General features: G+C 40.1%; 1 protein-coding gene across 1 annotated transcript in view; it reads right to left on the bottom strand.

The window, feature by feature from the left end:
- Positions 1-2985, bottom strand: part of LOC123233397 (two pore calcium channel protein 2-like) — a 57022-nt gene extending 54037 nt beyond the window's left edge. The window contains exon 1 of the mRNA XM_044659511.1: positions 2881-2985. Within this exon, the coding sequence (XP_044515446.1) occupies positions 2881-2985 (105 nt within the window). The remainder of the gene's footprint in view (positions 1-2880) is intronic.
- Between the last annotated feature and the right edge of the window lie 9417 nt (positions 2986-12402).

Raw genomic sequence — 12402 nt, forward strand, 5'->3', positions numbered from 1 at the left:
AAATAAAAATAAACGACCTTTCTGAGCTTGATGTGAAAATAAAGCTCAGAAAGATCAAATGGTTTGCTGGAGGTCATACAGACAATAATAAGAGCTAGTATTTATGTAGCACATTTAGGTCCCCAAAACTCTTTCCTTGTATTATTTCATTTGATCCTCCTAACAATCCTGGGATAGAAATGCTGTTATCTTCATTTACAAATGAGAAAACTGTGTTAGACTGAGATTAAGTGCCTAGCCCAAGGTCACACAGCTAATTAAGTGTCTGAGGCAGGATTTGAACTAAAAAGTCCTCTTGAGTCCAAGTCCAGCACCCTATACCTTGTCCCACCTAGTTGCTACAACAACAGGGGTTCAATAAGATTTGCTGATTTGAATGAAAAGGGTTTTTTTCCTTCTCCTTGTAAAACTATGCAAATCTAATACTGAACCAACTGAAGATTATAACTACTCTAGGTCAGAATTTGTGCTAAGGGTACTTATCTACACATTGCCTCTACACCAGCTCCTTTACTGACTTAATTAGTAACTCTTTAGATTCAAGTTCACTGTTATCTTGTAAAAAGGAACTCCCTTAAGAAAGAATCAGCTGATGTTTAAAGGGAGATGATTGTTTTCTACCAAAGACACAGAAAAACTGCAAGAGGATAGAGCGAGAAGGAAACACAAAAGTCAGATTTGACATGAAAGGTACTGAGATTTTCCTCTGGCCAGCACTCTCTTCAGTCTTCTCAATATTTCTGGCACTGAAAGTTCTGAAACACTTCCATTACTTCAGCTATACTCCGTGGCTTTCAACCACAGAATTTTTTTTAAATCCTAGTTTAAGAACTTTAAAATAATTTTAATTCTTTGGCATCATGGTGTTTTAGAATCTTGAAGATCAATAAGTCTAACCCCTTTCATTTCACAGAGGAAGAAACTGAGGTTCAGAGAGGTAAAGCCACTTACATAAAATCACACAGCTAGAGAGTAGCAAACAAGAAAGACACCTCAAACAAGAAAGACACCAGTTCTTTCAACTTCCTATTGACAACTCTTCCTATTAAACCACACTAGTATCATTATTCACTCTTCCCCATATTCCTTCCTTGGAAACAACTATTTTTTCTCCCAGAATTCAAGAAGAACGTGAAGTTCTCTAAGCTGGGCAATAATCATGGTAGAATAACAGAGCTGAACTATATAGATCATCTGTTTCTAACTTGTTTCATAGTCACGCATAGAAGCCAAATATAAGGAGATTTTCTCAATTTGGAGAAGGAAGATAGATTTTCCAGCATTCCTATAGAGACTGAGCTTGGAAGACTGGAAGCCAAGAAAGAAAAAGAAGTAGTGAGATATAGTGGACAAAAAACCAGCTCGGACATCATGGGCCTCCAAGGTCACATATTCTTTACCAGCTTAACAACCAACAAGAAATTAATTCATTCTTCTATCTCATTGTCCTCTTATCTGAAGAATGAAGGTATTGGACTAGTTGATGAGGTCTCTTGCAGCTCTAAATCTATGATTCTCTTTTACTTTTCAGCCTTTCCCATCTTCTGAACAAATGAAATAGTTGTTTGGAAGCCTTGAATCTAAGTGGTAGGGGAGGTGGAGAAGAGCACAAAAGGCCAGAGAGAACAGAACAGTCCAAGCTAAAGGCCACATCCTGTAAAGTCCCCCTTCTCCCACCCCATCCTCCCAGGATTTTCTCTGAAACAGGAGAGAGAAAAGTGGGACAGGTGTTGGTTTGGTTCTTCAGGGCCTACAGGTCAACTTAAGACAAGTGCAAACTGAGATCCATTGGTTCAAATTAGGTAAACTCTTCTGTGGATGGAGGGAATCAATATACACACAATGTTTCCTTTCCAATGGTGATCTATAAACTACTCTTGGCTATTAACTGCAATCCTAGCCCGTTGTCCTGGTTTTGGTAATCACAGGGTAAGGAGTCCAGGAAACAGTGATATGGATTCACTGAAGTGACCTAAACTGACAGAAAGTGACCAGAGGTGTTATCCCAAAGCTGAGAACAACAGAAACATTCCCAGAGCAGCCCACATGCAGGCCGAGTTCCCAATTTACAGTGGGGGCTTCCAAGTTACTCTCTGTCATTCCAAGCAGCAAAGCTCCATCTGCAAATCATGAAAGCGTGCTTAAAAAGGAGAGAGGTGAGGTGATGGGGTGAGGATTTAGGAAGGGCGGGCACAGAGACAGAGAAGGCATTTAATTTTCTCAAAAGAACTTTTCCCTGAGTTCAGAAGATTTGGAGCTGGATGGAACGTGCAAACAACAATTGATCCAATGCCTGATTTTATTTTGGGGGAAACTTCGTCCCATAACAAGTGACTTGTGTTGAGTCCTAAAGGTAATGAGTAGCAAAGAAGATGGAAGTCGCATGGAGCCATGTTAAATGCCTTGCCATAGTGAAGACTAGGTTCACAGCGTTAACTTGGAAGTTTGTCTTTCCCTCCTTCTAACCCATCCTAAATAGAGCCCCAACGAACCTTAGGTGCATATAATGCTTGTTTTGAATTTATACTAAGCCTTTTGAAGAGTAGAGGATGGAAACACAGAAGAGTGAGTCTAGCTGCCCTATATAACCTTTAGAAAGACGTTATTTGCAATCCAGAGGGGAAATAAAAGAAATTCACTGTCTCAGGAAAGGAAAGAGTTCTAAGCCTCTGCTTCTTCAGCAAAATCTTCCTAAAGACAGAAGGAGGTATTATTGGAATTGTAAGAAAACCTCTAAACAACCATTGTTTCTCTACTTCAGTGGGGTGGAGGGAATGAGGGGAGGGGCACTGGAGAAACGCTAGGGGTCCTCCAGCACGTAGGTTAGTATAGGCAAGGGCAGCCGTGTCCCCCCACCCCCACCGCCACCCCCGCCTTTACCTCTTCTGTGGGCTGCTTCAGCTCCGGGTTAATCTTGACTGAGCTACAATCCCCGGCTGGGGGGACCTCGTTACTCGCTCCCACTTCTTCTGTGGTGCTAGGCATCTCAGGAAATGTGCTTCAGCCAGACCGAAGTGGGTACCTCTAGCGACTTAGGTAAAAGCCTGACTTGAGTCTGGGAGAAGTAGGGAAAGTGCAGAAAACTGGACAATGGCCCACGGGGCTTGCAGCTAACGGAGGCTGTTGGAAGGTGCACCCAGGCTTCTCGCCTGGGCTGGGGCGAAAGGGTACATCCCTCTCAGCAGCCGAGGAGCACTGGGTCGGGTTGAAGAACTGAGGGCCGAGTCGGCTTGCGAGTGCTGTGAAGGGGAGATTTAATCGCTGTTTCACGTGACTCGAGAGGCAGCGGGAACCATTTAGCAGCAATTCTTGGAAGGGAGTGGAAATTCCAGCAGCTCCAGATGCATGCGGACAGACCTACGGACTGACCCTCCCCCCCAAATGGGCCTCCTCTCTTGGATCTCCCCAGCTCTGGCCCCTTTCCTTCCCTTGTCCTGACTCAGGCTGGGCTGGAGTCTGACTGCTTGAAAAGGGAGGGGTCGCGTGCAGCCTAAGCAAGGAAGGAGCCCACCCAAGTGGGGTGCTGGGACGTATTCTGAGAGCCGCAGCGAGGCAGCGATCCTTCAGAAACGCCTCCCCAAAACCCGGTTTGCTTTGGCTTTATCTGCAACAGGCTAGAGAAATCGTCCCTATTCCCAAAGAAGAGTCCAAAGAGAATCCTGGAGCATTGGGGCGGTGGTTGGTGCCTGCCTATCCCCGGCAAAGTTCGTTCTCTTTGGACTTTTCTGGGAGGGAGGAATGGCCAAAGAAAAGAAGTTGACAAAGAGTTTGGAAAACTGGAGAGTTTTCTATATAGCATCTGGAAATGCAAAATAGCAATGGTTGGTCCAGTGTTAGGGTCTGCCAGTTTATTCTTGTCACTACAAACAACCTCTTCTGTGCCCAGGACTCTGGGGCTTTTTTAAAGATAAGGAACCTTTCTGCTTTATGATCAGTGATCCGTGTTGATTAAAGGAGATTTTGAAAAAAACAAAAACTATTCATTCCTCTGCCAAAACTGCCCTAACCTCATAGTTTTGGGCCTCTGAAGGTCATGAAAGTGATGGATTGTTTGGCTCTATCGAATCCTGAAATGCTCTTCTAAAGATTAGAAGGGTTTGAGATGTCTATTAATGTAGGTAGGACAAGAAATGGAAAATGCAGGTTTTTCGGTATTGAAGGCAGCAGAGTTTAGTAGCACCTCATATTTGTAGACCATTTGAGTTTGCAAAATGCATTACATATATTTGTTTCATTTGTTGTTCAGTGCTTCATGCTCTTCTTGACCTCATTTAGGGTTTTCTGGCAGTGGTCCTGGAGTGCCATTTCCTTCTCCAGCTCACTTTACAGATGAGGAATTGAGGCAGAGTTAAAGTGACTTTCTTAGGATCTCAAAGCTAATAAGTGTCTGAGGTCAGATTTGAACTCAGGAAGATGAGTCTTTCTGCCTCCAGGCCTGGCACTCTCTCCAATGTAACACCTTGAGCCTGTGAGGCAAATATTATCATTCCGGTTTTACTGATGAGACAGCTTAGGCTGTCAATAAAAAGCATTTATTACACACTTATGTGCTAGGTACTATACTAAAGGCTACCTCAGAGAGATTTAAATCAATTAAAAATTATTTATTTTGTGATTTACCTGGGGTCCAACAGCTAGTAAGTGCTTGAGATGGGATCCCAATCCATGGTCCTCCTATTCCAAGCATAACACCTCTATCATTATGTCATATGGCCTCAAAAAAATGCCATTCCTCCAGATGAGTACCAAACTTTTTTTTAAACCCTTAACTTCTGTGTATTGGCTCATAGGTGGAAGAGTGGTAAGGGTGGGCAATGGGGGTCAAGTGACTTGCCCAGGGTCACACAGCTGGGAAGTGTCTGAGGCTGGATTTGAACTAGGACCTCCCATCTCTAGGTCTGACTCTCAATCCACTGAGCTACCCATCTGCCCCTAGTACCAAACTTTAATAGAGTATTGATTCCTTTTTTACTGCCACAGCATAAAGACAACTAACTGAGTTTAATACCTACCTGTAGCTAATTAGACTAATTCTGTAAGAGAGGAAACAACTGGATTGAAAGGCACCACCACCTCATCGTATTTCCTTTCCATCTGAGGTCCCAAGTGAACTCCTCCAAGGCCCTATTTCACACCCTGTCTCCTCTCCAATCCCCTCCCACAGTAGTCCTTCCCCCCACTTAATGCATTTGTCTTCAAAAACCGGCTTGAGCATTAGCTTTGTGCTGCTTTCCAAAACTGAGAATATTTCAAACCTCTTTAGATGAAATGAAATTTTACATGTTAGAGTTGCATATTAAATATTAAATTGTAATATATGTAAGAAAAACAGCAAAGTATAATGGCCAATGTTGGGGTCAGGGAGATGAAGGTTGAAGTGCTGCCTCTGATGTATACCAGTTGACCATAAGCAACTTCTCAGTGTTCCAGGCAACCCTTAGAACATAAACTGTAGAGCTGTGTAAGTGGAGGGAGCCTTCACATCGGGGGTTTTCCACAACAGGAGATTGCCACACCAATGAAATCGGAAGGCTAGACCAAATACATATGTGTATGCAAAATACCCAACAGAACTATGGTAAGCTTTCATGAGTAACCTAGGTTTATGCAAAACTTGGTCAGAAAAGACCCTGCTATATGGGATTATTATGAAAGAACTGTGTCCCTAGAAGTCTGAAGCCTATCCTGATATTTAGAAAAAGAAAAAAAATTCAAATATAAACCCAAACTAATATGCCTTCCTTTCTCAGAGGCCCAAGAACATGCTTGACATAAGAGGTGTTAAGTACTTGTTGTAGTAAAATGAATGTGCATGGCCAACTCCAAAAATGGGAGTTGGAGGTACTGTCTTGGGGAGCAACTAGAGTTGGTGCTCTACTAATCCAAGAGCAATGGGCAACAAAAAAAAAGAAGGTTGATGATACAGGGAGGAAGGGAGTACAAGGAGAGTTAGCCTATGAGAAGGACAGATGGAGTTGCAGGAGGAAGTTTACAGTATCACATAGGGAACCAAGGGCAACTGGAGAAAGATTCCTGGTAGCAGCTAGTGCCTCCTTCTGTATATAGAGAGCTGTTTTCTTTACCTTAGGTTAAAAGTCCTATCTTGGATAAAGTGCACTCAGAAATCAAATTATTGTGAATTTTAAACATTGTCTTATTTTGTTATGAAGGACTGGGCTTGGCTGGTTTAATTTCAAAGTAGAGTATCAAAATATACTTTGAGACTGATGAAACTATGACCTCACTAGAGATGGATTCTCCTTCAGCTTACCCTGATCACAACCCTGCCGTGCTTTCTCATCCTGTGTAATTCTTAATCATATCTTTTGTAATATAAGTTTTGCATAGTTGCAAGTAGCCATGTTGGGGGCAGGCTCCTACCCAAACATTCTAAGGTACAGTTTGGGGCTTACTTATTCTTTTGAATTATATCCTAAATCAGATTAGTATCTCCTGTACCCTCCTCCCTTCCCTCTAGTTTCCTCAATTATCTTAAATCTATATAATAAATCCTTTCAAGTCAACAACATTATCTACTGACCTTCTGTGTGTTGGTCAAAGATAACAGTGAAAGAGGGAAGTCATGGGAAAGTCCAGCTGAAGGCTGGACTATAAGAGCTTTCAGCTTCAATCTTTGAAGCTGAAGCACGTTATATCATCAGTTCAATCACAGTCAGAGGAGGCTATAAGTTCAAATATAGAAATAATATTATCATAACCATCAACAACTGTCAAGGAATCAGTTTCCTTGGGGACCAGTGGTGATTGGTCAAGGGGCTGCTTAGGGACTCCTAACATGTCCCTGTGTCTCACCACATTCCATTATTCCGTAATAGGTGTGTTCCTGCAGTCAAGAAAAAAAAAAGTCATCATATTGGGCAATTTTGGCCATGAGCAAAATTGGGCAAAATTCTGGCAATGAGCCTCTCCTTGAGTAGGTAGACTGGTCCTCAGACAACACACAGAGTCTACCCCTGGGCTGGTATTTAAAGCTTTTCCAGTTTGCTAGAAGCCACCAGAGCTTCTGCTTCACTGGACTAGTTACTAAAGAACACCTTGATGCCATAATGAAGTGTCAGAGTAGGACTTCTGAAGAGATACAAAGGATTATGGGATTTAATAAGAAAAAACAGACAGTATTCCTACTGTTCCATAGGAAATACTGGAAGTGTATTGAATATTTCCTGTTATTGAGTATCAGCTACAGAAGAGAGGAAAGCCTTATGTTGCACATTCCAATATTCTCATATAATGTGCTCTTGATTTCCCCAATAGGAAATGCAGAGTACAGTATGGCAATCTGTGTGCTGACAAAGTAGATCACAACTTGTTTTTTCCTCCATTCAGAAGAAGGATGGCTACTGATCCTTTACTTTTGCCTCGTTGCATATGGCTTGGATTAAACTATATGGCATTCCAGCAAAGGAATGCAGCTGTCTGCAGTTCTTTGCTTTATAAATAAGGATGAAGTATTCAGATACAATACTGGAACACAGAATCTAAAGGAAGAGTGCTAATATCTTTAAATTATCAAAGAGATTCTAATTCTGTTTAGTTTAAGATAGTTTTGAATCTTTTTGGGGGGGTCTGGGATTTTTAAAAGGCTATTTTCTCAAAATAACTCGCCTTTTCATTCTCATTTGACTTTTAACCTTACAAACATGATTAGGGTGGGGCAACTGAGGCTTTGTCCAGGAAAAAAATTTAAAGGGCACTGGCATTACTTGTACTCTTTGAACAGGCAGAAAAACAAAAACAAAAACCAGTTTTAGCACTAACCAAGTTGTCAATCTTCCCATCATGAACCTCTATAGTAATCAAGGCCTTCATCTCCCCACCACAGGGCTGAGTCCTAAGTCCGTAGCCACGCCACCCCAAATTTGTCTTTAAAAGTCAATTCAGGGGGGGCAGCTGGGTAGCTCAGTGGATTGAGAAAGACGGGAGGTCCTAGGTTCAAATCTGGCCTCAGACACTTCCCAGCTGTGTGACCCTGGGCAAGTCACTTGACCCCCATTGCCTACCCTTACCACTCTTCTGCCTTGGAGCCAATACACAGTATTGACTCCAAGATGGAAGGTAAGGGTTTAAAAAAAAAAAAAGTCAATTCAGGGGGCAGCTGGGTAGCTCAGTGGATTGAGAGTCAAGCCTAGAGATGGGAGGTCCTAGGTTCAAATCCGGCCTCAGACACTTCCCAGCTGTGTGACCCTGGGCAAGTCACTTGACCCCCCATTGCCCACCTACCCTTACCACTCTTCCATCAAGGAACCAATACACAGAAGTTAAGGGTTAAAAAAAAAAAAGTCAATTCACGGGCACTTTCTTGTTGCTTGTCTTTGTTCCAGAAGTTAAAAATTGTTCATTATACTTATGGTTACAAATCCACCCCTCTTGCACAAATCACAGCATCAATTAGTGTCTGAAGTTAAAAGGGCTATCTAGTTTAGAAGAGTAGACTTCACAAACAGAAGCCATGATATGGCATTATTTGGAGTTCTATCAAAAAGCATTCTTGTTACATTATTTCTGTTCTATTTTAGCTAGAATCAAAAATGTTTCTGAATCTTTGGGGCTCTAGTGTTGTCTTTCTCTTTCACTCAAGCAAAGTGGGATTCTAAATTGCACCAATTCAATATACATTTTTAAAGCACTACTGTTTGCAAGGTGCACATTTGTTAAACACTACTGTGTACAAAAGCAGTGAAGAAGGAGTTCTGTATAGAAAGCCCAAACTCAGGTTATTTTAGTGTTTCTACACCGAGTCTGGCTTAAAGGTGGTTGTTTTAGCTGCCTTTGCCACAGTTGTTTCCAGGAATTTTGCACAACGTGGGCCTCAGTAAAAACCAGTTATCTTTTAGTATGCAGCCATCCAAGAATTACCCCTTTCCTTCTGCTAATCTAGTACAAGAAGAGGGCTCTAATCAGTCCAACAGGTCTACATTTACTCTAGAAATGCTGGAGCAATAACAAGCAAGACACAACCACTGGGGGCCCATGTGTATAATTTAAATATCCCTGTTTTGTTACAACTCTACTTTTTATTTTTTAAAACATTTCCTATCTTTTATTTTTTATATCCCTTTAGTTTTCTAGCAAAATCCTACTTCTAATCCCTCTCTGAAGAATTCATAGCACATATAAAAAAAGAGGAAGAAGGGTAAAAAAAAGAAGCAGTTTATCAAAATTAATCCTATGGTACTATTCCATACTCATAATATCCCACCTCTCTTTTCTGAGGCCAAGCATGATCACCATAATTACATTGTATTCGATTTTAATTTTTTTGGCAGTGGTTGTTCTTTCTGTTGTAGTGATAACTTTTTCCTTAATTTTGCATATTTCATATGCATATATTAGGTTTCCCATGCCTCCCTGTATTTTTCATATTCAACATTTCTAATGGTACAGTAATCTATCACATTCAAGTATCAAAATGTAAATTTGTCCATTCCCTAATCATTGGACATCTACTTTGTTTCTAGTCCTTTGCTGCTACAAAAAATTCCTTTCTTTTTGTCTTCTACCTCCTTGGCATAGAGGCATAGCAGCAGGATTTATAGGCTAAAAAAAGATGAGCATTTTAGTTATTCTCAGCATAATTTCAAATTGCATCCAGGTAGCTCTATTTTCAGTCAATGTTTATTGACAGTGAGCAAAGCAATAGGTACTCTGGGGGAATAGATGGGTAATAAGAAGTGGCTTCCTGCCTTCAAAACAATTGTAATCTAAGGGCACAAAATTTTAAAAATGGAAATAATAGAGGGAAAAGGAACATCTCTATAGATATAGACATATAATTGTCAAAGGAAAGAGCACTGGGTATGGAGACAGGAGATCTGGGTTAAATCTCAGCTGCCACTTACTAACTTTAAGATGCTATTCTTCATAACGGACTTCTCTACTAGCAGCAATGCAAAGATCCAGAGCAAGGCTGAGGGACTTATGAGAAAGAAAACTAGCCACATTCAAAGGAAGAACTGTGGGAGGAGAAACACAGAAGAAAAACAACTGCTGGAACACATGGGCTGATGGGGATATTATTGGGGATGAAGACACTAAACGATAACTCTAGCCCAACTATCAATAATATGGAATTAGATCTTGATCAATGATACATGTAAAACCCAGTGGAATTGTGCGTCGGCTAAGGGGGGCCACGGGGGATTGGGGAGAGGGAAAAAACATGAATCGTGAATATGGGAAAATATTCAAAATTAAAAAAAGATGTTGGTTCTTAATATTTCAGTATTAATTCTTCACCTGTAAAGTGGGGACAATAATGCCTGTACTACCTACCTTACATGGTCAATAAGCACTTTGTAAGCTATAAAATACTAAATAAATTCATTCTTTTTGGATTTGGCCCAAACTCAGGATTTCACTTATGTGGGCAATGTTGACATGGATACTCCCCATAGCAATGAAGGTCAGCAGACTCTTAAGAGTAGGGCTTCTTAACTCTTTGTGTGCCCTGGATCTCTTTGGCAGACAGTGAAGCCTAGGGACCACTTCTCAAAATCATGTTTGCTAACAATTAAAGGAAATGCTAAATTTTAGTTACAGGTTAGTGAAAATAAAGATGTTAATTTTTCCCAAATCCAAATTCAATCTGTAATCCATTCATGAACCCTGAAGACTTGTAAAGTCACCTGGGAAGGCTGAGAGGTTCAATGATTTGCCTGTGGTCACACAGCTAATATGTGTCAGAGACAGTTTAATGAATCTGTAAAATGGGGATAATAATATCATCTACCTCCCAGGTAAGATCAAATGAGATAATAATTATAAAGCACTTAGCACAGTGACTGCATATAGCAAGTGCTATATAAATGTTAGTTCTTATTATATAATATGGGCATAGTTCCAATATTCCATAACTCCTTGAAGGTTTCTTAAAGTGGCTGGAAAGACTAGACATTGGCACTATTAATTTGGGAAGTTTCATCTGGGAAAAGATTGTTGAATAATGTCTTGAGAGAAGTTGTCATGGCTTATCAAAGATAATAAATTAAATTATCTCTGTGGTTCCTTTTAGTTTTAAATCTATAATCCAGTGATTTAGTATTTGTGAAGGAAGAAAAGAGTGGGATAACAGATTTGTTTGGCTATAGTTGAGTGGGCATAGCAGAAGAGGAAACATTCTTGATTTTGCATGTTGAATTCATTAGAGAGAGAAAGGAAGAAAGAACAATATTTGTTGGCTTCTGAGGAATTTGAAATGACAACTTCAAGATGCCTTTGGAGTTGTTATTATTGTTTTTGAATGGTTACATCTTTCACATTTTTTCCGTTTTCTTTTCTTTTTGTTCAGGTACATGTTAGACAAGATAGCTGCAAGTTGCTTCTAACTCTGAGGGTCTACAATTCTTTCTAGTAAACAGATTTCAAGCTAATTGGTCAAAATGATAATAACACACATTTCTATCAGACCTTAAGATTTACAAAGTAGCCCTGTGAAATACAGAGTGAGTGCATTTTCTGAATTTTTTCAAAAGGGAAATTGAGGATCAGAGGGTTAAATGACTTGCCCAGAACCATACAACTAGTAAGTATCAGAGACAAGAGAAGAACCTGTGTACCCTGACTTCAAGTATAGTATCCTTTCCATTATATATCAGTCAGGCAAAAAAGAAATTACAGAATATTACAGGCACATGCATACCCACACACAACACACACACACACACACACACACACACACACACACACACACTCTACACACACCACTAACCTCCTACCCCTCCAGCATACTATAAGTTGCCCATAATCTGATCATTTGCTTCAAGACCCTTTTATCACCTCTCTTTGCCATTCATTTAACTGCACTCATTTCCTGTGCCCCAATTTTCAAATTTTGTTCAGATCAAGTACCCCTACATCCTATTCTTTCTTGACTCCAAACCATTCATTGTTCATGGCATTCTTCAAATCTTTTCTGCTGAATCCCAACCCATTCCTCCCTAGATCTTTTCTAACATGAGAAGACTTATTTGAACTGATACAAAGGCAAATAATGAAAACCAGGAAAATGATATTCATAGTGATTATAACAAGTTAAATGGAAAGAAAATACAAAATAAAAGAAACCGAGTATTACAAAATGATAACTATGAAGTTTTACTCCTCAAAAGAGATATGAAGTCAACCCTACTTCTAACCTTCTTAGCAAAGGTGGAAGAATGTAAATATAGAATACAATGTAATGTGAAATTTTTCTTTTTTGATATGCTGCTTGGGTTTTGCTGAACTTCCTTTTCTTTTAAAAAAATTTGTTTAAATTTAAAATAACTATCTGGGAGGAGAAAGTGGATGAGATATAGGGGGAAATGTGATTGATATAAAAAATAAATATCAATAAAAAATTATTTTAAAAAATTAACCTCTTGAACCAAGGCAACTATATGA

Source organism: Gracilinanus agilis, chromosome 2 (genome assembly GCF_016433145.1).
Source record: "Gracilinanus agilis isolate LMUSP501 chromosome 2, AgileGrace, whole genome shotgun sequence".
Classification (NCBI taxonomy): Eukaryota; Metazoa; Chordata; class Mammalia; order Didelphimorphia; family Didelphidae; genus Gracilinanus; species Gracilinanus agilis.